The 27,041-nt window shown below is 34.5% G+C and overlaps 4 protein-coding genes, 1 long non-coding RNA gene and 1 pseudogene across 7 annotated transcripts in view; 5 read left to right on the forward strand and 1 right to left on the reverse strand.

Annotated features, from left to right (window-relative positions):
• The window catches only part of LOC102585540 (uncharacterized), a 27,822-nt gene extending 13,527 nt beyond the window's left edge, over positions 1 to 14,295 (forward strand). The window contains exons 5-7 of the mRNA XM_015303760.1: positions 13,397 to 13,471; positions 13,737 to 14,009; positions 14,194 to 14,295. Of these exons, the coding sequence (XP_015159246.1) occupies positions 13,397 to 13,471; positions 13,737 to 14,009; positions 14,194 to 14,295 (450 nt within the window). The remainder of the gene's footprint in view (positions 1 to 13,396; positions 13,472 to 13,736; positions 14,010 to 14,193) is intronic.
• The window catches only part of LOC102584681 (uncharacterized), an 83,317-nt gene that overhangs the window by 49,002 nt on the left and 7,274 nt on the right, over positions 1 to 27,041 (forward strand). The gene's annotated exons all lie outside the window — the stretch shown is intronic.
• Positions 13,471 to 14,295, forward strand: LOC102586874 (uncharacterized). Its single transcript, XM_015303763.1, has 3 exons — positions 13,471 to 13,508; positions 13,737 to 14,009; positions 14,194 to 14,295. The coding sequence occupies exons 1-3, from the start codon at positions 13,497 to 13,499 to the stop codon at positions 14,293 to 14,295; spliced, it is 387 nt and encodes a 128-aa protein (XP_015159249.1). The 5' UTR covers positions 13,471 to 13,496.
• LOC107058304 (uncharacterized) lies at positions 16,203 to 17,450 on the forward strand. Its single transcript, XM_015303845.1, has 4 exons — positions 16,203 to 16,482; positions 16,617 to 16,791; positions 17,129 to 17,309; positions 17,388 to 17,450. Exons 1-4 carry the CDS (start codon positions 16,203 to 16,205, stop codon positions 17,448 to 17,450), a joined length of 699 nt encoding a protein of 232 aa, XP_015159331.1.
• LOC102588088 (uncharacterized) lies at positions 17,747 to 18,775 on the forward strand. The gene is made up of 2 exons (XR_366780.2): positions 17,747 to 18,231; positions 18,388 to 18,775. It is a non-coding gene; the product is annotated as an uncharacterized lncRNA (long non-coding RNA).
• Positions 19,024 to 23,954, reverse strand: LOC102597146 (violaxanthin de-epoxidase, chloroplastic-like; annotated as a pseudogene).

The following is a 27,041-nucleotide window of genomic DNA, read 5'->3' on the forward strand; positions in this document are numbered from 1 at the left end:
AACGTTATTACAGTCGTTTAGACACCAAAATCACAACAAACGGAGTCGGGTCAATTTTGGAGGTATTTTTCGAAAATTACCTCAAACGGGGACTCCAAATCACTATCAGAGCTCACCAACACGTTGTACTCGAAAAATCTCACTACTTTGCCTTTTGAATCGCCCAAACCGGTTGAGTGATGAGAGAGTTATGAGGGTTTGAAGTTTGGGGAATATGTTGCTGTTTTTCTACATTTATTGCAGAAAATCTGTAATAATTCCAAAACTTAAAACTCCGACAGGGTGCTCCGATCTCGTTCGGAACCCCGTGCATGCAAACGAGATATGCAATCATACCAAATTCGGCATTCCAGACTCAACGGAGCAGTCGAAATTTCCATCAGAGGTCATTTCGATAAAAAGTGGGTCCCACTTCCAAAAGTCATTTTAAGTCAAAACCCACAAAAGGGCTCGGAAAGATATCGAAAACCTCCAGACACAAAAGAAGGGTCAATCTAGACCAAACTCGACATTTCGGAGCTAACCACGCTGACGGAATTCTCATCCGAGCGCGTTTACTCAAAATGTTGACCAAAGTCAAACTTAGGCTTAAACTTAAAGTTAAAACGCCTAATCGCATCGACTCACACTGAAAACCTCAGGAGTCATGACGACCATGCTACTAGCCTAAAATGACCTTTACGGAGCTGATGGAATCGTCAGAATTGAATTCTGATGTTATCTTCTTAAACTTTTGATCGAAAATAATCATTCAAGGTTTATAAGCTCCAAAACACAAAAACTCGCACCAAGACCAAACGAACGATCAGGTGACCGAACTGTCAGTCCTAGCAAGTCATAAATGACTTGGGGTCGCTACAAGAATGCTCTAAACGACACACAGAAGGCAAGACACAAAAATGACCAAGAGGGTCATTACACTTTTCCAATATTTGTATGGTGGAAGATCTATTTTTCCACAGTGCTCACAGGGTGAGTAATTTTTCTAATTTTTACCTCTGTTTTTGAGCTTTATGACTAGCTACTAAGATTCCTTTAATCATAACTTCTTGCCTCATAAGTCTTCTTTGCTCCTATGCCTAAAAAGAATTTAATAACTCTGCCAAGGTATTCTTGGACAAATCTTGTGTTTTCTAAGGTTATACATGCTTCATATCTTTTGGGCACTGTAACAAGAATTTTTTCAACAATTATTGAATCTTAAATTCAGCGCCTAGTAATCTTACATGTTGACAATGCCAAGCATTTTGTCTGAGTATTCTTTGACTGTCTCAAAGTCTTTCATTCTCTGCAACTCGAACTTCCTTATTAAATTCAATACTTGCATTCCTCGAAATCTTTCATCTCCATCATATTTTTTCTTTAGATAATCCCAATTTTTTTTGGTGATGTGAGAAACACAATTCTTGTGAAAATAGTTGTTGAAACAACAATCAACAAAATTGTCTTCGCCTTAGACTTCATGAATTTATTTTCCTTGTGACTCTTGATTTGAGCTATGGTGGGATTATTTCATAATCCTCTTCCACAGCTTCCCAAAGATTAAGAGCCTTCAAGTAAGTTTTCATTGTTACCGCCCATAATTGATAATTTTCACCATAAAAACAGATGGAGTCATTCATGAAAAACTATTTTTTGAATCCATCTCTTCACTCCATTTATAGGCTCCCGAACGCTCGATTCGATTGTTTTCCAAGAATGTTGAGCCGGGTATGTAAGCCATGTATCTGGGAGGAACAACAATAAAAGAAGGGCTTTCGGTTTTTGTCTTGCAGCTATTTTCAATATATATATATATAATCTGGTGATAATGCTACAGTATGATACCAAGAAGGTCCCTTAAGAAAATGGCTCTAGATACCAATTGTTGGTTTTAAAAGGGAAGAAATTGAAGGAAAGAATAAAAATATTAAAGGAATAAAAATCAAGAAAGAAAAGTTATGAATTAACATTGAAAGATTAATATTTTTCATTGTAGTCTAAGAATATAATTTATAAAACTAATAACTTCTAACCTAAAATTAAGCAAAAAGATCTGCTGAAAATACTAAACTCCTAAAATCTATAAAAATACTATTTATTCAAAATTCAATAGAATTCAACTCCTAATTAAAAAACTAACTAATTGACTAAGTCTATTTTAATAAAATTACTGCAGTAAAAAAATTACAATTCTATAGCAAATATTCAATAATGTTTAATATTATATTTTTATGATATAAAACTAAAATGATATGAAGATGGCCAGCCACTTTTGGGTTGGCATTTATAGACAATTAATCAATTTTTTGATTAAAATAAAATGGCCCAAGACCCTATTTAATTTTTTTAAAAAATGATATAAAGATAAAAAAAATATGAAGCAAAAATAAATTAAAATGAAAAAAACCAAAAAAAAGGAGGGTACATAATGATTGTCCCTTTAATTAAAAGAAAGTTAATCATTAAGTGTTGAAAGACTTTGAGTCTTTGTCTTTATCTTTTCTTTTTTTCATTTCAAATTTAATTGGCGGAATGACCTGAGAGGCCCTTATACATGACTCGGATTGTAAATTAGACCCTTTTACTTCACGAAGTTTCAATTAGACATTGAAACTCATTTAAAATAAGAGGACAAGTCAGGCCATTTGTTCACTCAGTGCTCTATGTTAATTTTATATAAATACCTCTCAATTTCTACACAAATATATATATTACAATACAAGGTTAATGGGTGCTCGAGCACCCGGATGATTCTATATGGGTCCGCCCCTATTGGTAGCCAAATTTTTCTTGATTCTTTTATTGAATTCTTAGATTTTGTACCCTGCTTCCTTGAGCGATGTAGCATAGACTATGATAAAAAATTTCACTTTTTTAACATAAATTTTGGAAGAAAAGTAAAGATGATTTAAATGGAATAAATCCATCAACTCGCGGGGCAATATATTATTAGGGGCGGGTCTACATTGCCCTTTCCGACAGAGGCGTATCCAGAATTTTGAGATAATGGGTGCACTATTATAAAATGTTGATCTAAGATATAAAATTGATCGGTTCGATATTTAGGTTTTTACTATTGAAAATCGTTAAAATTTTAATATTATAGGCCTCAAATTAATTCTGATTGTATTAATTAAAATGCCAAAAGTGCTACCAATTACCACTTAGAGAAGTATTATCTAATTTGGTGAAATGGTACCCTTATACTTGTATGCGTTTGTATTCTAGACCCTTATACTTAATCTTTTGCCAAATGAACCCTTAAACTCAATTAAAATGAAAATTTTAAAACCATCTGACCATTGACTGAACTTATGTGACATTTTTTTGCTGACTCAATATAGAGCGTGGTATCAACACTTTAAAAGGAGAGTGAAAGCAATAAATTTGCTTTAGAAAATTAATTAAATAAGAAATATAAAAAGGAAAAACAAATTAAAGTTATGAACCCCTCCTTCCGTCATCGTCCCAAAACCCTAGTCATTGTCACTTTCATAAGCCCTAGTTCGTCCCCAATCCATGGTGGAAATTGAAGGTGATATTGCGATCGGCAGTCAAGGAAGAGAACGTTTAAGAAGTCCAGCTACAGAAGAGTAGATATGGATTCTCTTCTTTACATGTCTACTAATGAACTTATCTTTATGTTTTCTAGTAATACTACTACTTTGTTTTACTGCAATTTTGCTGATAAAGTGAATACTAAATTGTTATTGATTTGAGATTAGTAACTTGTTGATGCATTGCAAAAAACAGAGGTTCACAACTTCTCCGTTTACTTCTGGAGTTTTGAGAAAAAATGATACAGATTTCGGTGTCCCCTGCGACGTCGATTTTGTCTACATCTACATCCATTCTGTCCACTAAACCTCCATTAATAATTGAGTGTTTTAGTGAGTTTTAGCGGTGTCAATGAAAGTTTCAGAAGTTGAACAAGAAGATAGTCAATATTGATTTTGCTCCGGTTGCTATGGATCTTTCATAGTGGTTTAGAGCATGGACAATGAAGAGAAATTGAGAGGAGAGAAAATAGATTTTTTTTTCTATGTTGAGTTATGAGTTTGACTGTGCGTGGTCTTCTTCTTCGAGCCTAAAAAATCTGCCACAAGATCCAACATTAAGAAAACGTTGTTAATTCATGTTAATAAGTCAAATGATGTCAATTAAGAACCCCCCCCCCACCCCCCCGGTGGGTTTCTGAGCTTTATTGTCATTTTTCGAAGAAGAAAGGAATTAGAGGAATGAAGATTGTGGTGAGATCTCTAATGGTGGTTGTGGAGGTGAAGGAAGGTTGAGAAATACAATTATTTTTTTTAAGTAGATTTTTTTTTCTGTCTTTTATGAAGTAACATTTTGGTTAATAATATCTAATGTGTCATTATGACATGATGTTAATATATTTGATGTGGATATGACATGTCATTTTATAAGGGAGAGTGAGTTACACACATGATTGAAGGGGTTTGAAAGTCTTATTTTATTTAAATTTAAGAGTCCAGTTGATGACAAAGGATTAAGTAGAAGGATCCATAATATAAACTCATACAAGTATAAGGGTCCATTACACAATTTTAAAAAGAAAAATAAAACAAGATAAATATAAAATTCAAATTTCTAACCTCGCGGAGAGAGGTGCACCCAGTCATAATCGCATCATGTGATACTCCAAGTGTGGGTTCACACATTTGTATTTCAATAATTTTAAAAAAAAATATAACACTAATATATATGATCTCGGGAGGGGACCATATGTTCTCGTGAACCCGGTGACCCCCCTTAGATACGCCTCATCTTTCCGAGTGTTCGAGCACCCATTAATTTCATATCGAACTAACTATATTTATATAAAAATCTATCTATATATAAAAGTAGAAGAAAAACTGACACATGTCAACACCACAAATTTTCAGTATTTTAAATAATTTTAAATATATAATAGGATAGGAAAAAAGTGACACATATCATCACCATAGAATTTGTGAATTTGAGTTTTTTAAATAATTTAATTTTGTATTAGTTAGTTATTTTTAAATTAAATTTAAAATTTAAAAATGTTTAAACAATTTGTAAACTTTTCCAACGTATTCTTTTTTAAAAATTAGAAATAACTATTTTCTATAATCTATCTATATATAAAAGTAGAAGAAAAACTGACACATGTCAACACCACAAATTTTCAGTATTTTAAATAATTTTAAATATATAATAGGATAGGAAAAAAGTGACACATATCATCACCATAGAATTTGTGAATTTGAGTTTTTAAAATAATTTAATTTTGTATTAGTTAGTTATTTTTAAATTAAATTTAAAATTTAAAAATGTTTAAACAATCTGTAAACTTTTCCAACGTATTCTTTTTTAAAAATTAGAAATAACTATTTTCTATAATCTATCTATATATAAAAGTAGAAGAAAAACTGACACATGTCAACACCACAAATTTTCAGTATTTTAAATAATTTTAAATATATAATAGGATAGGAAAAAAGTGACACATATCATCACCATAGAATTTGTGAATTTGAGTTTTTTAAATAATTTAATTTTGTATTAGTTAGTTATTTTTAAATTAAATTTAAAATTTAAAAATGTTTAAACAATCTGTAAACTTTTCCAACGTATTCTTTTTTAAAAATTAGAAATAACTATTTTCTATAATCTATCTATATATAATAGTTATCCAAATGTTATATAAAGCCCTAACTTAAATAAAAATTGCCACTTCAAAATTTCAGACAATTTTAAAATCTTCTGCTTGCAATTGTTGAAAGGAATTTAGTTTCCATTAGGCAAAGAACTCCTAAACATCATTTTGTCCAAGTAAGTTGCCAAATATTTTTTTACTTTTCTTTGTTCATCAAATTTGAATTGTAATTAACCCTCATTTGTCTGTGATTCTACTTCAATTTGTGTTTGAAATTATGATAGCAAAGAGCAATATTAGAGCAAAATTACGACTCCAAAATGATGCTCATAATTTGGATTCCCATGAAATGTTTGAATTTTCCATACACGAAGAACTAGGCCGATGACTTTAGGAAATGGTGTAATTTACCTAGTTTGAAGTAATGAGATAAATTTAAAGAGCGAACAAGCAGTGAATTGACTCAGTGGTCGTAAGTGGGTACTTAAAGTTCATGTGCATTAGTGTTTTGTCCCCGGGTTCAATCCCCTTTGGAGGCATTTCTTAAACTCTTAGGGGTCGTTTGGTTTGAAAATGAGTTATGATGGGATAAGTTATGTTGGGATTAGTTATGATGGGATAAGTTGTGTTGGGATTATTTTTTATTGAGTGTTTGGTTTGTTGTATTCAAAATAATAAATTTTAAGAACAATTTATTTATTTACAAAAATGCCCTTCATTAAGGTAAAAAGTGATATAACAAAAGGGTTGAAAGAGACATTTTTGTCATTTACCTATTTTATCCCGGGATAAGTTATCCCGGGATTACTATACCACCCAAGGAGAGGGATAACTTATCCCGGTACTAATTATTAATCCCGGGATAAGTTATCCCGAACTTGCCAACCAAACAACAAAATAAGCGGTACTATAATTTAATCCCGGGACTATTTGGTATTATCCCTTACACCAAACGAGTCCTTAAAGACAAGTCATTCTTCTCTTCTTACTTTCTTGCTCATTTGCTAAATTGTCCTTAAAAAAAAGCTTTTATTAAAAATAAAAACTTTTCCTTTATTCAAAATAATATTTATTATAGTTCTTCGTATTAATTTTTTCGGTATTGTGCTTAAATATGATTGTATTTGTTTTTACGAGAATTTGCTTATTCTATTTTGTGATTGATAGTTAAGGGAGCACCCACGACCTTAAATTTTGAATCCACCACGGTATATAATACACAAATTAAATTTGTTTAAGTGTAAAAAAGGAGTTGAAAACGTAAAGTCAAGAGTATTTGGACTAAGGTTTTAAAAGGTAAAGTTGAAACTTGTTTTGATGTTTCATGTTTGCTTCAAGGTGAAGAAGGTTTTAAGAAAATCTCGGGAAAATGGATTTTTGATCAAAATTAATAATATGTTTTTTTTTTTGAAATTTTACAAAATTAGTATAAATGTTTTTCTTAGTAACGTTTTAGGTTATATTTTATTAAAAAAAAATTGAATGACAAAAAGACAAAGATCTGACGGAGTAAGCAGCCATAAAACGTTAATGTCAGTAACGTTTTATAATTCGTTACTCTGAAACACGTTTTACAGCTAAAAAACGTGACTCACAATATCATTTCTCTGAAATGACTGAAAAGTTAAATTCAATCTTATACATGCTTCATTTAACTTTATTCAACTTTCCACTACTAAAATGGATATATTCACTTGAATATATATATGATTTTCTCTTTTCTTCTCATTCATACCTAGACAATACTGGTCTAGTTAAATGTTTGACTGTTGAAGAGGACCAAAAACAAACAAGTGGTGATAAACAATTTATTGTTTACAGTAGCAGCCTCAATAAATCAGTGAAGATTTGGAAAATATGGTCGCAGTTGGTACCAAACCAGATCGAAGGAGGGACGAGTCCGCCTCAAAATTTTCCTTCTAGTAGTAGCTGCAGAGTTAGCCAAAGGAGAAAATCTGTGACGATATTCATCTTCAACAGCCAAAGGAGAAGAAAATAACGATGGATAAAATTTCTTAATTGAATCACAAAAATTCTACGGAATTCCATTTAGTTATGGATTAGCAATGGAGTGACGAATTATAGTTCAATTAATTAAAAACTTTTTAACCACAAATTAGATGGAGATTACCAACGAACCCTATTTTTTTTTATGATCGTAGTGTCTGAGTCAGCTTTCGCGCGCCTTGACTAATTTCACAAGATATCTGCCACTCCTCACTAGCAACATGTATCAAATAACTTTGTCCACCAAGACTAGGACATATGAAAAGAATCACCAAGACTAGGACATATGAAAAAAATCACATATGTATGAAAAGAGAACATCAGAAACTCATATATATTTTCAAGTGAACGTAGGATAGAATTATATAGAAAAATCATTTTGGCTAGAAAATTTGGCCAGAATAGTATTTTACCTATGTTATTTTACCTTTTAAAACATTTTTACCATTTTAACTTTAATACATTTTCACTAAAAAATGAAAAAAAATCAATTTATTTTAAAATAATCTTTTTTATAGTTTTTAAAAAATTCTGGCCAATTTTTCTGACTATTTAGCATTACCCGAATTATATTTGATACACCATTATGTTGGATGTTTAATGAAATCAAATTTAGTAGTCGTAATTCAATGAAGTGTAATGTAATTAGTAGAAGCTCAAAGGTTGTCAACCGAGACGTTAATGTGTCTGTTCAACTTTCAAGTATTCCAGCGCGCAGTTTAACATGAGTATAATTTATAGCGCAAAAAATGTTGCATGATCACGCAAACAGAGCAACTCAATTTTCACCAAAATTGCAAAGCAAGTGATCAAATATAATGTCTTACATTCCGCCACACAAGAGGCAAACAAAGGGCTCGCCACCGCTTGAACCAACTCCGGCACCGGAGTCTGTCATGAGATCTGTTTTCAACAAGAGAAGGGATACTCGGAACGTCGGTTATACTGATCATACTCTCTTAAAATGGTTCTCTGTTGGCTTTGCTGATGAGTTGAGATTTTCATCTCTTGTCAGCTTCCAACCTCTTTCACCAGAGTCCTTTGATACAAAAGCAGGCCTACATCCTCTCTCTTTGGTTTCAACTCATCAAGGTACTATATATCAAAATGTTAGGGCTGAAATGTGTTTTTATGATAAATTTGATTGAGTGATTTTATAAGATAAAAATACTAAATTGAGTAACTTTATTGATACAAAACAAGTTAAATGAACAGAGTTTTGTTGAGTGGCATTTTAAGATATTTACTCAATTTGCTTCTTATAACTTTTTTCTTTTTGGCAAATGCTTCATTAATTGTTTTTAGTTTTGTGTCTGTATAGTGTTTTTAACTTCTTGAACGTGACCTACAAGATGAATTCAATTTTGGCTGTGTTGTGTCTAATATCTGAGAAAACCTTGGAAAAAACTAATTTTCCTAATGGAGGTAAACAGGGCAAATCGAAAAGCATTTTTTTCAGAGGATTTTTCTATTTTTATGTTGCTTTAATTGATACAATTGTTGGTTTTTTATATAAAAATAATGCAGCAAAAATAATTGAAAATATAGACTAAAATGTCTCTCGATAATTTTACTAAATAAGGGATAAACTGAAGTTCAAAACCACCCCTTACAAACTGAAGTTCAAAGCCATCACTTACAAAGCAAATTTTATCTAGTAGAGTCATTTAATTCATATTTATACGTTAGTATATTAGTTTTATATTTTATATTTAGTAAAAGCATCATACACTAACGTGCATTTGCCAACGTTGGTGGTGCACTCATCGTCTTCAAATCATGGGTTCGCCTTTGCTTTAGTGATGCTCATTAAGCTATATATCTATAATTTTATAGGTTGCAGTGAAGGAATAAAGAAAGAGCTTATAGAAACACCATGGCTTTTGATTGCCGCAAATGTGAAGAAGGATTTGCTTTTGTCATTTCAACATATGAAACGTGAGATGGAGGAAGCTGATATGGCACAAGTAAAACCGTCTATAGTTGCTCGTTTTGGAAAAGTTCTCTTTTATGGGTCAGACAATCTTCTTCATTTAGTTCACATGTTATGCTTTTACGGTCGCGTTAATTAGAAATTTTAACACTTTTCTTGTCACGCCCCAAATCCGGATGTGATGGCACGTGTCCATTTCCCACCGGACACGTCAGCCTAACCCAACCACAACGATAGAGAAGTAGAAATACGAGAATAAAAGATAATAAATAAGCGGAAGATTTTAATTAAGACTCAACACTATCCAAAATTTGGTTGTCACATGTACAAACCTCTAAATACAGAATTCGAATAAAAATATACAAGTCTCAGAGTATAGTTCTCGAATAGAACAAAACTGAAAGTAAAGATAACTCAAGGGCACGTCTGGAATGAACCGCTACCTCTCGAGTATGTCCCAAAGCTCAATCTGCTAAAGAAAATACTAAGCCGAATCTGAGAGAGCTGTCAACCTACACAATTGTGTAGAAGCAAGGGTGAGTACCGAAAACCACAGGTACTCGCAAGTAACTCTAAACTAAGCAAAACTAGCAGCTACAAACAACCCCTTTCAACCCCAACCGAACCACCGAAACTTCAATCTAGCAGCAAACCAACCAACCTATACTAAACAGATCATATTCAACAGCCAGAACCAACAGTATATCCTCATCAACCTCAGATCAACAAATAAGAGCAAGTAGATCAAATTCCACATAAGAAGGGTAAACCGATACAATCCACACATCACAGACAAAGATAAGGCAAATGCGATGCAAAATGCAATAATGATGTCATGTAGTCGTGATGCATGTCTGTCCTACGATACACATCTGTTGACGTAATCAGTCCGCGCTGAATACTCAAATCAGAACCCATGGGGGCCACACATGGACCATGTATCACCGCCGGAACCAGATCCCATCGGCATCCAAATCGCTAGCCGGAGCTAGTCTCAACTGTGTCTCATATCCATCCATCCTCATATCAGTGTCTCAAAACTCATGCAACAGATAGTTCACACATGGGATGAATAATGAATATGCACATGTCATCAATCACAATCATATCACGATCACATCATAGTATTACACATCATCTGTTTCAACATCAATGTCTGTATCAATCATAGCCTACTCATGCTCTTCTATCCCCTCAATATCAGTTATCACATGACTTATTCAACAAATTCAAGTCACATATAACACATTTAGCTCGTTTTATTCCCCATCTTTCATTTACAACAATTCCAATCAACAAATAAAACCCATCCTCAATCCCCATTACTCCCCAACACAATTAGGAAAGTAGTCATGCGTAGTCTAAGAGTTTTACAAAGTTTGGAAGCCACTTGCCTTAAAACGAACTCCAAAAGTTACTTGACTTGAGCCCTTTCCTTTCCGAGTATAATCCGGATCACGATAATCTATTCAAACAATTATTCACAATCACAATTCGAGTCCAATGACACCAAAATCAAGAAATTTAGGGAAAAAGGGCAAAACGGTCCAAAAGTCTCATACCGAAAAACGATACCCAAATCTGGAAATTTTTGATGTAAAATGATCCTTAAAGTATTTGGAAGCTAATGGTGAAAACCAATTTGAAAACGGAGTTGAAATCAATTCACAAACTCAATTTGAAGGAAAAATCCACGTTCTTGAAGAAGCCTAAAATATTCGGATCCAAAACCCCGACTCGAAAATGAAATATCTCTTGAAAAACAACTTACTCATGCTTAGATAAGTTCAAATATGAAATTTCATCAAAAACGGAGTTAAGATCGACCTTGAAATTCTCAATTTATCAAACTTTAACTTTACCGGGAAAGTCCAAATTGTACACGGTTAATATGATGAAAATAATCGATGAATCAATAATTTTATGTTAAAATCAGTTTACCCATAACATAAGGATCGTAAATATACCTTTTTCATCAAAAAGGGAGTCCAAATCGATAAAACCCCAATTTTTCCAAGAGGTTTACGGATAGGGAAAATAAAACCAGATAAAGAAATTATGAGAAAATGTCGAATTGAAGATTGAATACTAACCCTCATATTAATTCAAGAAGAAACCCGTAAGAATCACTCCATTCCGATCTCTAGAACTCCCGATATGCTCAAAATACCAAATGAACACAGTCTGAGATTTTTATAACAGTACATGGCTGTTATGCACCAGAAAAACAGCAGTTAATCTTTCACTAAAAAGGCCGTAATTTCCTCATACGATAGTGAAATGACCCGATTCTTTTTTGTAAATGTCTTAAATAATGATACGGACCTGCTCGTTCAATCGGAGCTCAATTTCATGCTCGTTTGCCCAGTCAAATATCATTTCTACTCGGTAAACAATTATTTCTTATTTGCGATAAAAGTCCAATCTCGGGTTAGCGAAAATGCACCAAAATTTGCAGATAAGTCCTATAATTCATGCTCAAAATTTAAGAACCTTCGAAAATTTTTTTCGACCTTTAAAACTAATAATGAACCCTTTAGTTGCCACAATTTGCTGAAATAGTGTCAAAGCATCCAAGAAGCTTAAAAGCTCACCCAAAACTCATTTGGCACTTCCCGAACACAAACCAAATATGCTACTAGCTTGAAAATGACATTTCGGACTCAATGAAATCGTCAGAATTTGAATTCGAGGTCTCCTTGCCCCGGTATCCGATAAGGCGTCAAGAAACTAACTTTAGGCTCAAAAACTCGAAACGCACTCGGGGCCTCTAAAATTCAACCAAGACTCATTCTAGACTTAGAATCACCCCCTGAATCCAACGGTGCCCTCGGAATTCCATTTCGAGCACCGGAACCTCGTTTGTTGACCAAAGTCAACTCTTGATCAAAATTTCACAATTTTTGCAACTTAGGACCTCAAATCTTCGTTTTAACTCCAAATTCGACTCCGTAAATTCTCATAGACCCGTTTCGACATTCTAAAACGGCTGGAATTGACGGAAATCCGATTCGAGTCTCGAAACTCCAAATGACTCGAAATAGCACTTTTAACCAAACTTTAACTCTTAAAAACTCAACTTTCCAAAAACTCAACTTTTCATCAATTTTCCTTCAAACCAACTTCGAAAATACAACAATTAGGACTCGGGGCAACTATCGGGAGGGGTAAAACAGTCATTTTATGAAAATTTCCAAAAATGACCTTTAGGGTCATTACATATTAATTAGAAATTTTAACACTTCTCTGTTCTGAGAAACAACACTTCGTATCTTTTATAGCATGTATCAAGCACCTCATATATTATATGTATCATGCTGCTTACTTTGTTGTGTTTGAAGCATTATTTTGTTAGGTTATTCGTATACAAATGTGTGTTTCAAAATACTTGTCATGTTCTTTGTGATGCAGGACTTCTTCAATTGGTAAAGATAGCCTAAAACTAAACTCATTGACTGAAACTACTTTGAGAAAAATGAAAGGATCTTTCCATACGGATGTTCCTTCTTCATATATGGACTATGTAGAAAATCGAGTAGTGGAGAATCTTGGACTAGAATATGTGCAAGGGAAAGAACTGTACTATGTTAAGGTATATGCTACTTTCAAGCTTCTAAAAAATGTCTTCGTCCTACTGTATTCTTTCTTTATCCTTGTGTTTTGTAGCTTTCCGATAACTTGAGGACAAAATCAACTGTTTCCTGCAAATGTACTGTGGCAAAAAATCATAATAAGATTCAGCTCTATAAGGTTAGTACTCTAAACCTTTTATGCCTTCAATTTCGGGTAACTGTCATTAACATATTTATACCTATCTCCTTTTTTTTAAGATTGAGTTGAACCGAGTACGCCAAATGGTTGCAGACATGAGCATTCTTGGAAAGAGCTCAGATCTAATTAAGATTGTTTGTATATACCAAGAAAATCAAGATGGCTTTATCTGTAAGTTATTTGCTTTGTTCAAATACAGAGATGTTGGTTATAGTCTCAAGATGTTGATGAATATTTTATATCTAAAGCTCTTTTTGACCTATATATATATATATATAAGGATTGAGCTCTTGATTTCAAGCTTCTCACAACTGTCGGATGTAATTCTCTTATTTGATTGTTTGCAGTAGTAGTCTTTCTATGAGTGTTGTGCTTTAGATAATTCTTCACATTTTTCAGGATGAGGAGATTAATGAAATTAAGGATCTTATTGGTTCTGCCATTTTGGACTCAGAATTACCGGGTGGTTTAAGATGGCCTTTAAACAAGCGCCATTCTTCAGGGGGTCGATATGTTGTTAATGTTATTGGTCACACAACTGCAAAATCATATAGGAATTCATCAATTAGGTTTAAGTTTCGACATGCAAATCGATCTAAATTCAAATCTTCAACTGGTGAGGTTACACAGGAGATTTTCCTGAAATTGCCTGGAATTGTATCAGAGTTACATGTAGGTTCTCTTCTCCTGATGACAAGCAATTACGTTTCTCATTTTATTTTATGTTTTCCAATTTTGGATGTCTCTGCATGATACATCAACGTTGGTTGGTGTTGGTCGAAACCATAGCATAGTATTCTTAGTATAAGCATCAACTTGACTTGATTTGATTTTCATTATCTTATCAAAAATGCAGAAGCAAACAATGGATGAAGATGTGGTGTTTGAAATGCTGAAAAACAACTTGAAGTTAATGTGGGATCTTTGTCTATTAGATGGCTCGAACTCACAGTCTTAGAGTTGGAAGTGAGGGGTGCTTACTGCTTACCATCCAAGCAGCTCCCTCTTGTCTGTAATTAGCTTTGTTGTTAAGCTGCAATGAATAGAACATCTTACTTGAGTTGTCACATTTCGTTTTACATATGATGTTCGGCACTAACAGCTTATTGAACAGTTAACAACCTAAGTTGCTCAGACTTTTCAAAAATGTGGCCTCATCTGTGTCTGGTCCTTCAGAAATGCACTACTTTTGAAGGATCTAACACACACTTAATGATATTTTTGAAGAGTTTGAGCAACATAGATAGCAAATGTATATGTGATTCTAGCTTTCTACTTAATTACGGGCACAAGTGCATTTTAAGCAAAATCTAGATACACCATCGATCCTTTTTATTCTAATTTGGTTTTCCTATGGGTGTTAATGAGTCCATGAATACAAGATAGATATTGAACGATGGTTCGAAGTCCTTCATCAAGATATAGAAGGTTGGAATTTTCTAAAAACCTCAAATTCTGAAAACACCAATGTTAGGCATAGTGTTAGTCTTATATCTCATCTCAAATGTTTGTTATGCCTAATAAATTCTTTTTAATCATATTAGATACTTTGGATATATTACTTTTACTTTATTTTACTTTACTACCTATATAGAAAGGAGAGTTGAGTTGCTTGTTTACCTTGGGTTAGGGAGTATTTTAGGGGTTTCTTTTAGTGTTAGCATTATTGTGTCTGCACATTTCTACTTTTAAAAATGTACTTCTATTTTGATTGCCTTAAAATCCTAAATTTAACCAACTACTTAAAGGGTATTTTTGGTATTTAATATTTGTATGTGTTGATGTCTTCTGTATATATTTATGATGAATAAAGGATAGTACAACCTAATTTAACTCATTAAAAGAGCCTCAAAGTTGTTAACTATTTCATTTGAGAAAAGACCCAAAATAGTCTTTTATCTTTGAGTTAAGATTCAAAGTCATCCTTGAGTTTTCACATGGAGCACTAATAGTCTCACATGTTTGCAAATTTTTATCCATTTTTTAATATTGATTTTATCCACAATTTAATATGAAATGTTTAATCGTCTTTATATATATATATATATATATATATATATATAGTAACTCCATTTGGGAGAAGGTAAGAATAAGAACATCTTGTTTTGTTTAGTAGAAATATTATTGTAGCTAAAATCGAGAGATTAATTACGTCGATTTCAGTAGTACAATATTTTCTTTTCTTGCAACGTCATATGTCAATATGTTCTTCTCACCTTCTCTATATGGAGTTATTATTTCTACTGGATATATAAAAATATGATTGAGCGCTCCATAAATAAAATTGTGGACAAATCAATGTTAAAAATTGGCAAAAATTCGAGGGACAATCAAAAGTACACCAATACTGCTAACATAAGAGACTATTAGTGCTTTATGTGAAAACTAAGAATAACTTTGAATCTTAACATAAAGATAAGGGACTATTTGTCTCAATATTCATGTAGTTTTTTGGGACCCACTCAATCTATATAGTCCACCTATGTTACATAGTTGAAGAAGATGTTCATTTACAATTTTTTCATTTTATTTATTTATTTTAACAAAATCAAAACAAGATTATTATTTTTATTTAATGTTGTTTTTTAATCATTAAATAACTTTATAAAGTAATGGCATCTAAGTTTAAATTTTCAAAATATATTAATAAGATTAATTCAATAAAATAAACTCCAAATAAATTGGATTAGTCTTGACACATGCAACATGTACTGTTTTCTACTTGTATATTCATATTCAGCAGTCTCTCCTTTGTAAGCAATCTATTTTGTATTGATAACCACATAATGTAGTCTAAGTTTGTAAGAAGACTATAGTGTAGTCTACAACTGAACAGTCTCTCCGAGCAACTGATCGTACTGAGCCATGTCTTACATTCCACCACACAAGAGGCATACAAAAGGTTCGCCGTTGCCGGAACCAACTCCGGCACCGGAATCACTGATACCTGCCTTCAGAAAAAACTTGAATTTCAAGAGAAAGGAAAAGTTTCTGTTTGAGACCCGTTATGCTGATGGTGCAGTTAGGAAATGGTTCCCTGTTGGTTTGACTGATGATTCTCACTTTTCATCTCTTGTGAAGCTCCAACCTCTTTCTATCGACCAAAAATCTGACGCAAATCCTCTTCGTTTGGTCCTAATGCAAGGTATTACTACTTTTTTGTTCTTTTGATAAATGCTTCTGATTTTCTTGAGTTTGGTAGATCAGGGTTTCAAACAATGTAAAATCTTTTTTCTCTGTTTTTGAGATCTTAATTCTTTAATATATCTACTTTTTTAGGTTACAATGGAGGAACGAATGAGCTTATGGATGAGCCATGGCGTTTGGTGGCTAAAAATGTGATGGAGGACTTACTTTTGTCATTTCAACATGTGAAATGTGAAATGGAGGAACCTAATATGGAAGAATTAACGTCGAGTCTAGTTGCTCGTTTTGGAAGAATTCTCTTTCATGGGTTAGTATTGTTCATTTCTTGTATTAAGTTTCCAAGTTGTATTACTTCTAGAAAATAATTAATCAACCAGCTATGCATTAATTCAACTCTAGTTGGAAGTCATTATATGAATTCTCTGTATATCAGCTGTATTCAAATCCATTTTATTATAGTACACAAATTTTTGTCTTGTAAGGCAAATTAGGACTAACTTATCTTACTTTGACATGTAACCTCTTAACTTTTCTCCTAGATGTTATAATGTTTCTTCTTTTGCAGTGTCTGAAGCAGTACTTTGTTGAGTCGATTAAATCCAATGCATGTTTAACATGTAATCCTCAAATTCTCTGTGATGTAGGATTTCTGCAAATAGTGAAAAATCCCTGAATAGTAACCCATTGGGTGAAACTATGTTGAGGCAAATGAGAAAATCTTTCTATACGAATGTTCCTCTTTTATATATGGAATATATGCGAAACCTTGCACTGGAAAAACTTGGCTTAGAATATGTGGAGGAGAAGGAATTATACTATATCAAGGTAATATTTTCATGTTACTAACAAATTTCTTTCTCTTTATGCGTTGGTTCTTTTAGTACTATCCCTTGTGCTTTGTAGCTTTCAGACAACATGCGCGCTGATTCAACTGGCACCTGCAAATGTACGGTGGGCAAGGATTAGGAGAAAATTCAGCTCCATAAGGTTAGTTCTCAGTTCCCCAGTTCATTTTCCAACTTTAGTAAAACAACATTAATTGTTGTCTTGAACATATTTACCTCCTCTTACCTATCTTTTTGCATGCTTTACTTTTTTGCACTTTGTCATTCCTTGACAATCTTCTGACGCTATGCTTTTTCTTTTAGATTGAGCTGAACCTAGTACGCAACATGGTTGCAGACATGAGCTGTCTTGGCAAAAGTTTAGACCTGAGGTTGATGTTAAATACCAAGAAAATCATGACGGGTTTATCTGTAAGTTACTTCATTGAGGATCAAATATCTTGAAAGTCATAGGTCGTATACTCATACTTTTAAGTTCCACCCAATATTTGATATTTTCTGTACTGGAAACATGTCCATTCAGTTACTCTTGGTTGAAATTTCTTGTTTTTTCATGTTTCGTGGATTTGGGGGAGGGTTCGATGTTTGTGAACAGCAAAGTGAATAGCCTATTGTGCTGACCAGTAGGGTTAAAATGCTCAAATACTGCGCGTTATTGGAGTCCTCTAGTAACTGGATTGAGCTAGTTATGAATCATTTCTACGATGAAATCCAAAGGAGGGTAAGTAGAAGAGAGAAAAAAGGAAAAAGGATACAGAGGCAAAAAGTAGAAATGAAGATATTCTTCACACGCATTCAGTGTTAAGCTTAGACATGCAGATCGATTTGATTTCAGATCTTCAACTGGTGAGGTTGCACAGGAAGCTAACCTGAAAATGTCTGGGATTTTATCCCAATTGCAGGTAGGTTTTCTTCTAATGAGCAATTATGTATATTTCTATTGGTAATATATTTGGAGCAACAAAATTTCATCACTGATTCCAATCCAGTTGATAAGCCTTTCTGTTTCTTCACTACTGAAATAATTAATTTAATACATTTTCTTTCCGAAAATGCAGGAGCAAACGATTGATGAAAACCTGGTGCTTAAAATGCTTGAAGACAACTTGAAGTTAATCTGGGATCACTGTTTGCATGATGGTTCTTCAAGCTGACCATATTTTATGGTCCTTCACTTTCTCTTTGCAAAATATCTGCAGAAACTGCTAGACTCACAAGCTATGTTCGGTTGGTGAAGAAAGTTACCTTTTGTAGTTTGCAGTGGTGGAATATATAGATGTAGATAACTGAATTTTTAAACTCAAAATGTTGAATGCTGTTTGCACTATATAGTTTTGTGTATGGAATGAAATGAACCAAGGCCTCTAATGTTAGTGGCATCAGTAAGGAACACTAGATAAGATTGTAAATAGTTCTGTTTTGTAATGGATCGAACTGCTGAGTTCACATATTTGATTTTACTGAATGTTGGGAAATGTAAATAGCATATTGATGCATAGAGGAAAAATCTTACAATGTCTGCAGTTAAACACCAGAATGGGATTTTAAAGGAGAAGATGTATTATTTATGCCTCTAAGAGAGAAGCATTACATGATATATGAGGAATCTATTCCAGGCAAAAAGATAAATATATTAAATACAAGCTATACATTCTGTATTTGGATAGTTTCTAATATTACTCTCTTAGCAATATTTACATTAATTTCCTTATTGGTAATGCATTTCCAAAGAGTTTTTCTACTTCAGTTGCTTCCATTTTAAGTCCATCCAAAATATCCATTTCTTCTTTGCTGAGCTCTCTTATAAAGTTTTCTTCATCTTGTTGCAGCTCTTTGAAACCTTCAAACAGTCTACTGAACAAGCTGACTTCTTTCCCTCACCTTCTCAACTTCTTCTTCTATTTCCTCAACTTCTTTTATGATTGTCCTCTCTCCTGCTTCCACTTTCTTCTCCAAACGCTCAACAAGGGGTGGTTCAGGGCCACAAGTATTGTCTGTTTTTATGAACGTGTTGAAATCACGACCAACTTTTTGGGCTGCAGTTTGCAACTCAGGTATATATAATGCTTTCAGGCAAAACTGAGCTTCTTGTATAAAGTACAGAACTGCCATATCCATCCCATGCATCATTTCTGCCCTTATAGTTAGGAAATGGTTCCCTGTTGGTTTGACTGATGATTCTCACTTGTGAAGCTCCAACCTCTTTCTTGGTAGTGAAGATACTCATTATCATGATTGTAGAGTATCCTGGGATACTTTGGATCTTGCACGAATTTTTGCACTGCTGATCGAGTGAAAAATCCTCCATCAGGTGTCCCTATTCTCCAAGTCAGATTTCCCACAAGTTTGTTTCCTTCTGTATGGAACTTATGCAATTGACAATCAAAAACATCAAATGTGGGATTTAAACCGTGAGTGATGTACCATTTTCCACTAAAATCATTCATGTCAAACCTTTGGATGGGAATACTTGGATCAGGTACAGGAAAGTCACCAACATCAGATTTACGAGGTACACATTTTTTCCGGGAGACTGCACACTCATTGAACTCACCTACAACAGTGTTTTCAAACAAATCACCACATTTTATCTGCACCCATATTCCATAAATGTGATCAAATCAATATTCAGTTTTAATAAGATGTTTGTAGACACCTGACATTCCGTTTCATCAGGTCTATTGTTGCAAGTCTGGAGACAAGCAACATTAGCTGCACATGCAGGGTTTGCGATGCACTTCGCAAGCTCTATCCTGAAAGCATAATACTTCGATAAGTCACCTAAGAGTGTCAGACATGCATGCTGGAATGGAGGTGGAAACTCATCAATACTACTCCCCTCCGTCCTAATTATGTTGGACCGTTTGACTTAGCAAAAAGTTTAACAAAGAATAGAAGACTTCCGAATTTTGTGGTCTAAAATAAACCTTAGACATTTGTGTGACTATATCTTTACAAGTTCATCAAATTTTGGCACATTCATCGAAACAAATTAAGCTATCTTTTGAGTTTCAGGGAAAATGGAATACTGGTAGAAACTTTCCTGCATCCCTAGCACAGCAACAGTATCAGTTATTTTTACCACCATAATGGTCTGAAAAAACTTCCTGAAACTAAGTCAAATTCATACTGCTATTCTCATGGCCTAATTAGAACACAGAAAGTCTTAACAAGTCTCAAAATCAGAAAGGAATTAGATGGAAAAGCATTACCGGTTGGGGTTATGGTTAAAACTTGAGTTCATTGATAATAACAACTAGAATCAAGGACTTATGGATAGTTGATCATAAGAAGCTAGAGATAGTCTATGTCTGTGAAAACTGAATTTGACATCCTTACCACTCAATTATTAAGCCAGGATGATAATCCACAGAGTACAAACAAGAACCAATTTCACATTCCTTATGTATTTTTATATGGGATAAAAGTAAACAAGGTCAGAACTCTTGAAGGAAACATACAAGGGGTAGCAAAGCAAAATATATTGGTAGCTCGGTGTCAGCCCCGAGCCTACACCCTGGGCGGGACCGGCACTCGGAGACCATTGCTGGCCCCAAGCGAACCCTTGGCCTGGCTTTCTTAACTCAGCGGAAACCTGACTCAATAGAATAACTCAATGCCCTGCAAAGACATAAATAACCTAACTGATAAAAATATGGCCCAAGGGGCAACTCGAGTCTCAAAATAGAATATTTACATAAACATACATATACATAGCTAAGAGACTCAATTCTAACTGACTGACTGTCTATGAAGCCTCTAACATACTGAGATGGATGTTGGGACAGTCCCCGCAACATCCTAACAAAATAAAACTAGAAACACAAAAATAACCGAGTCCTCCGGAAAGCAAGGAGGCTCACCACTGACTCTGGAGTGCTCAGCTGGATCAACGACGTGCAGGATGCTGATCCGGGGTACCTGAATCTGCATCATAATAAGATGCAGGCCAACTGGCATCAGTACATGGAATGTACGAGTATGCGAGCTGGAACTAAGCAACAAAGGCTAGAAGGAGATCTGGATGAAACTGAATAGCTTACCTGGCTCATCTCAACTCAACCTGACTGACTTCTTTCAATATAAGGCAATTTAAAACAAGTACGATATAAAGAAAGACTGTTTAAAACATGCTATAAACTCTGTGTGTATGCAAAGATACAATAAGCCTGAGATGTATATAGAAATACAAATGAACTGATGTATATAAAAATACAATAATCTTTGTGTATGAAATACAATAACTGTTGTGGGAGTTTCTCTAACCGACAACCATCACATAAGAGCTATAGTGATGATACAGCGATCAACCTCACGCTGCCAGAGCATCCTATTCCCGGCCAAAGATATAGGACCTGAACTGCCTAATGGATCCACTAGTCTAATCTGAAAAGGATTCATCTAAAAAGTATGATCCTCTTCTACCTATGATGGCTAACATGGTTCTATGGGGCTGTGGGTTCTTTGAACGCTCCCCCAATTCGGTGCTCGATACTACTCCCAAAAATGTACTGGCTCTTATGTTTTTAAAACATATTTCTTCCTGCTGATATGAGATAATTACTCAAAAACTTGCCCGAAGGCTCTTTTGGAAATCTCAGTTTCCAACCTTGTTTAAATGTAAAAACATTTCTTTAAAAACTCCTTTGGGAATACATAGTTCCCTAATAACTTTGAGAAATGAACTCAACTTTAAACTCTTTACTTGACTTGCAACTTGAGCCTTAGAATGAAGTAAAACGTTCAATAAAGACTCTCGAACAACTTTGAAAACTTGCTTGACTTGACTCTAACTTCTCTTTAACTTGATTCTAACTCGCCTTGAATTGAATTATGGATTCAAGGGATATAGTCACCTGTTATGAAAGAGTGCTAGACATTTAAACACAACTTGAAGTGTTGGAAGCAACTTGGAGACATAGGTACAAGAAGAAATGCAGAAACATGGCATTTACGGAAGTGATCTACGGACCGTAGGTCCATTCACGGTCCGTAGGTCATGACCGTAGATCAGCAGGCAAGGTATTGAGGACAATTCAGGGAAAAAAATGACCAAGTGTGGAACCACGGTGACCATCAACGGTCCGTAGATGATACTGAGGGGGTTCCAATTCCTGAATTTCTGAAGAATTCTAAGTGTAGAGTTACGGAGGGGATCGACGGTCCGTAGATCGATCTACGGACCGTACCTCTAGTCCGTCGACTGCTCCTGAGAAACTGACTAATTCTGGGATACTCCTTTTCTCCAGCTCTAAACCCTCCCAAACAAGGTTTCAGCCCCATACACATGGAAGTACAAAAATCCCTCAACATACCATAGATTACAACTCAACTACCAACCAAACAATGTAACTATCAACTTCAACAACTAACAACCTTAACAACAATTCCAACAATTTCAACAACGAATCCAATCCTTTCTCAATAAATAGAAGGGCTAGGTGTGTGGGGGAAAGGATCACCCAACACTAAAAGTTCACATACCTCGGTAGGGATCACCCCCGACGAAAATCCCACGATGATCTTGTCGGAAACTTCTTAATCTCCTCTCCTCTTCTCCTTCTCCTCTTCTTCTCTTCTTCTCTTCTTCTCTTCTTCTCAAGCCCTAGCCTTTACTCTCTTACAATGGAATAAAAGATCCAAAAATCATCCTAACACAACAATATATCCTCAAAAGAAAATAGCTAGGGAAAAGACCAAAATGCCCTTAATGATTCCCGGACGGATTCCCTGCCAACTGCTCAACTTTCAACGGGAATAACTCGCTCATACGAACTCGGAATTGAGAAAACTCAGCGGCGTTGGAAAGATCATTCCACAAGCTACACAACCATAACTGGAACTACTCCTAACTCATCCTGAGCTAGAAGTTATGACTGCTCAAAGTTGGCCAAAAATCACAGATTTCTATACTTAGCCAATTTTTTCCAGAATTTCAAATCTTTTCCAAAAAAATGAAAATTTCAAATTCTAAGCCTCTTCTTAGCTATTTCAAATTGTCGGATGTTACACTCGGTACAAGGAAGTATACCGGCATACTTTAGTAACATCTGCACAATTACCTGCACTCTTTCAGTAAGCAAGTACAAGTTTTGGGAGCATCAGCCTTTGAAGCAACTGACAAAATGAATAGAGTTACAATTGCTGTTTTGGCCAATTGGCCCCATTTCTTCCAGACCATCAAAGCTACATCTTCTGGAAATTTGCATATTGTATTTCCCTAAATAGAGGACTTCTGTCAGCAAAGAGAAAGAAGAGGATGCAGAGGAGAGAGTTAGATCCCCGCATTCCTTCGTAAAGTAGTAAAAGAGAAGCAACATAATAAAATTTTATCAAAACTCACCTTAGGTACATTCTGGTTAATGCTATGTGCAGAAGAAAGATTTTGTTTCCCCCGTGATGATAGTTGCAGACCTCTAGAATCCAAACCACAGCGCATTCTAGGAGATTTCTGCAAGTACGTAGGTATCAGCTGTCTTCTGGAACAAATTTTCACTATGACTATACTACCAAAGCAATCTGCTCTACCCCAGCCAAATCTTGTATGACTGTGAAGCTTTGATCCAACTTGACATTTGATGGTTTCATGATTGCACAGAAAGTTTGAATGAGGGGCAAGCGCCATTATTCAATCGAATGACCACCAACTCCAACCTATAGAAATAAAGTATATCAGATTGTGCTATCTTCTAAATCTTTCTGATTGATATCTGCTCTGTGCAACACACACGCTCACATATCAGGCTGATTGGTCCAAGATGCATATTCTACGTGTCTGTGCGCGCGCGCGTGTGTTGCACAGTACATATCAAATCTTACTATCAGATTCACAGCCAAGAATTTTGCCACATTCACAAGTAGATTGAAATTCTATAATACATAAGTAGGATTTAAGGTCAAATATTGAAATGCAGATAAATTTTCAACCAGCTCCCACATTCATCTTCAATTCCAACTAAAGGTTTTGGGGTATAGTTCACAATCAATCAAGAACTCACCCCTCCATTTCTCAAACATGATCCATGACTTTCAATTATGAACTTATGATGAACTCATGAACTATGAATTTTGAAGAATTATGCATGTCTTATGAAAATGATGTTTATGATGATATGGTGCTTTTAAATGAAAGTATCAATGTTGTTGTGAAAGGTTCTCACATAAGACATAGTCTTATGATCATGATTATGAAATGTATTTCTCACATATAGATTCATATTAGTGAAAGGTTTTCTCACCTATGCTTGAATTGTAATTTAAGGAGCTATTATATGTTTTGATTTTTAAGATGAGGATTAGTATTGACCATAGTCTTTCCTATGTTATAATGATATTTGATTCTTATCTATTCCGTTGGGATTTAGACTTAGCACCGAGAGGGATTTGAGGTGGAGGCTCAAATAGGGTAGTCTCTGGTAGCAATCTCTAGTCCCTAACTACATACCCCGTAGGATCGTCTTAAATGACCTAGCTAGTAGATCCACTTTAGCAAAAGATGATGTGTACGGATTCTACCTTGGCAAGTAGAATCCCCTTCTTTCGGTACGAGGGATATATCAGATTCCATGATATAGCTCTCATGGTCTTTTTGTCGCTTAAAGCTAATACCCAAAAAAACTAAAACGAATATGTTTCTTCAAAAGCTTTCTTATGTCTCTTATTTTAAATGTGTTGACCATATCTTATGAAATATATGTTGTTTCCTTAAGCCTTTAAATGCTCAAATGTTGGTCATATCTCACGTGTTTAAGTTTTTCATGATACCATGTCTATATATGCATATTGCCACATATTTAGTCCATTTCATGTACTAATGCATACTTGTGTCTACATTGTCTCATTAATATAGGGTCCGACGCTCCCACTTCTCACACTCGTGGCTAGTTGATCACTCTATCAAATTCAAGAGTTGGTGAGTCCTCATTTTATGAGGAGCGAGACACTTTTACTTGTTTTATGTCTTTCTAGTTTTTGGATGATGTATGTGGTGTATGAGTGACACCCCAACCACTTATTTGATGTTTTAGATGACTTGTTAAGACTATGTTAGACTTCTACTTTATCAAACTCTTTTAAAAATAGAAAAATTCATAAACTCAAGGAAAAGAAAAACTCATAAACTCAGAGCAAATACCCAACACATATTCCAATTCGATGCAGCAATATTGAAAATCATTTGAACTGTCCAATAGAATTATATTTGATACACTATAATGTTGGATATTAAATGAACCTTTTAGCTTTTAAAATGAAATCAAATATAGTAGTCGTAATTCAATGAAGTGTAATTAGTAGAAGCTCAAAGGGTCGTCAACCGAGACGTTAATGTTCATTAATATAATGTGTCTGTTTGAAATTCAAGTATTCCAGCAAGCAGCTGTATTATTTATAGCGCCAAAATGTTCAAAAAACAGAGCAACTCAATTTTCAGCAGAAGTGCAAAGCAACAGATCAAATATAATGGCTTACATTCTGCCGCACAAGAGGCAAACAAAGGGCTTTCCGTTGTTGAATCCAACTCCGGCACCGGACTTTCTTACGCCTAATAACTTCAGAAAGAGCGTTAATCTCAAGTCGTTTGGGGAGCAGAACAATTTTCGAGGAAAGACCATCGTTTACAGAAAATTTGCTGTTTCGAAATGGTTCTCCGTTGGCTTGGCTGATTATTCTCGATTTTTATCTCTTGTCGGCCTCCAACCTTTTTCTGCAGACTACTTTGATGGAAATCCAGACAGAAAAGCTCTATCGTTGGTTCTAATGGAAGGTATAACCTTTTTCTTTTTCACCGGAAGAGTAGTTTTAGATATGTATGTCCTAATGTATCTGTATTTTCATCAATTTCTAGTTGTCTGCATATTCGATTTGTGTACAACCTTATATTGAATTGAATTGGTGATCGACACACAGTGATGAACATGGTTGAATATACACATTAGATTCATGAATTCACATTACATTTATGCTTTTGAGATGTTAATTATTTCAGTTTTCTTTCAAATATTTATGCTTTTCTAGGTTGCAGTGAAGGAATGCCGAACAAACTTATCGATACACCATGGCTTTTGGTAGCTGCAAATGAGAAGGAGGATTTACTTTTGGCATTTCAACATATGAAGCGTGAGATGGCACAAGTAAAGCCGTCTGTAGTTGCTCGTTTTGGAAAAATCCTCTTTTATAGGTCAGTCTTCTTTTAATCACAAGTTAAGTTTTATCATCATGATAGGAATTTATAACAACTGGAATCGCAACAGATGTGTCATTTGAATTCACTATTAATAGCGAATATTTGTTTGTAGTCTTTGAAGCATTAGCTTTTTACGTCCTGAATGACACTGCATCTGTCAACATTTAATTCGAGAGCTGTGTGTGCAGGAATTCCTCAATTTGTGAAGAATCCCTGGAAACTACCCCATTGAGTGAAGCAACAGTGAGAAAAATGAAACGGAAATTTTATGCAAATTCTCCTGCTGCATTTATGGATTACATAGAACACCGAGTTGTTGAGAAACTCGGGCTAGAATATGTGAAAGGGAAAGAATTGTACAACATACGGGTATGATTTTCAAGCTTCAAACAAATGTCTTCCTCCAGCTATATTGTTTCCCTTAGCTCTATATATCCTTTTGTTTTTGTAGCTTTCTGATAGGTTGAGACCTAATTCAACTGTTTCTTGCAAATGTACTGTTGCCAAAGATTAAAATAAGATTGAGCT

The sequence above is a fragment of the Solanum tuberosum genome, unplaced genomic scaffold, assembly GCF_000226075.1.
Source record: "Solanum tuberosum cultivar DM 1-3 516 R44 unplaced genomic scaffold, SolTub_3.0 scf00018, whole genome shotgun sequence".
Lineage (NCBI taxonomy): Eukaryota > Viridiplantae > Streptophyta > Magnoliopsida > Solanales > Solanaceae > Solanum > Solanum tuberosum.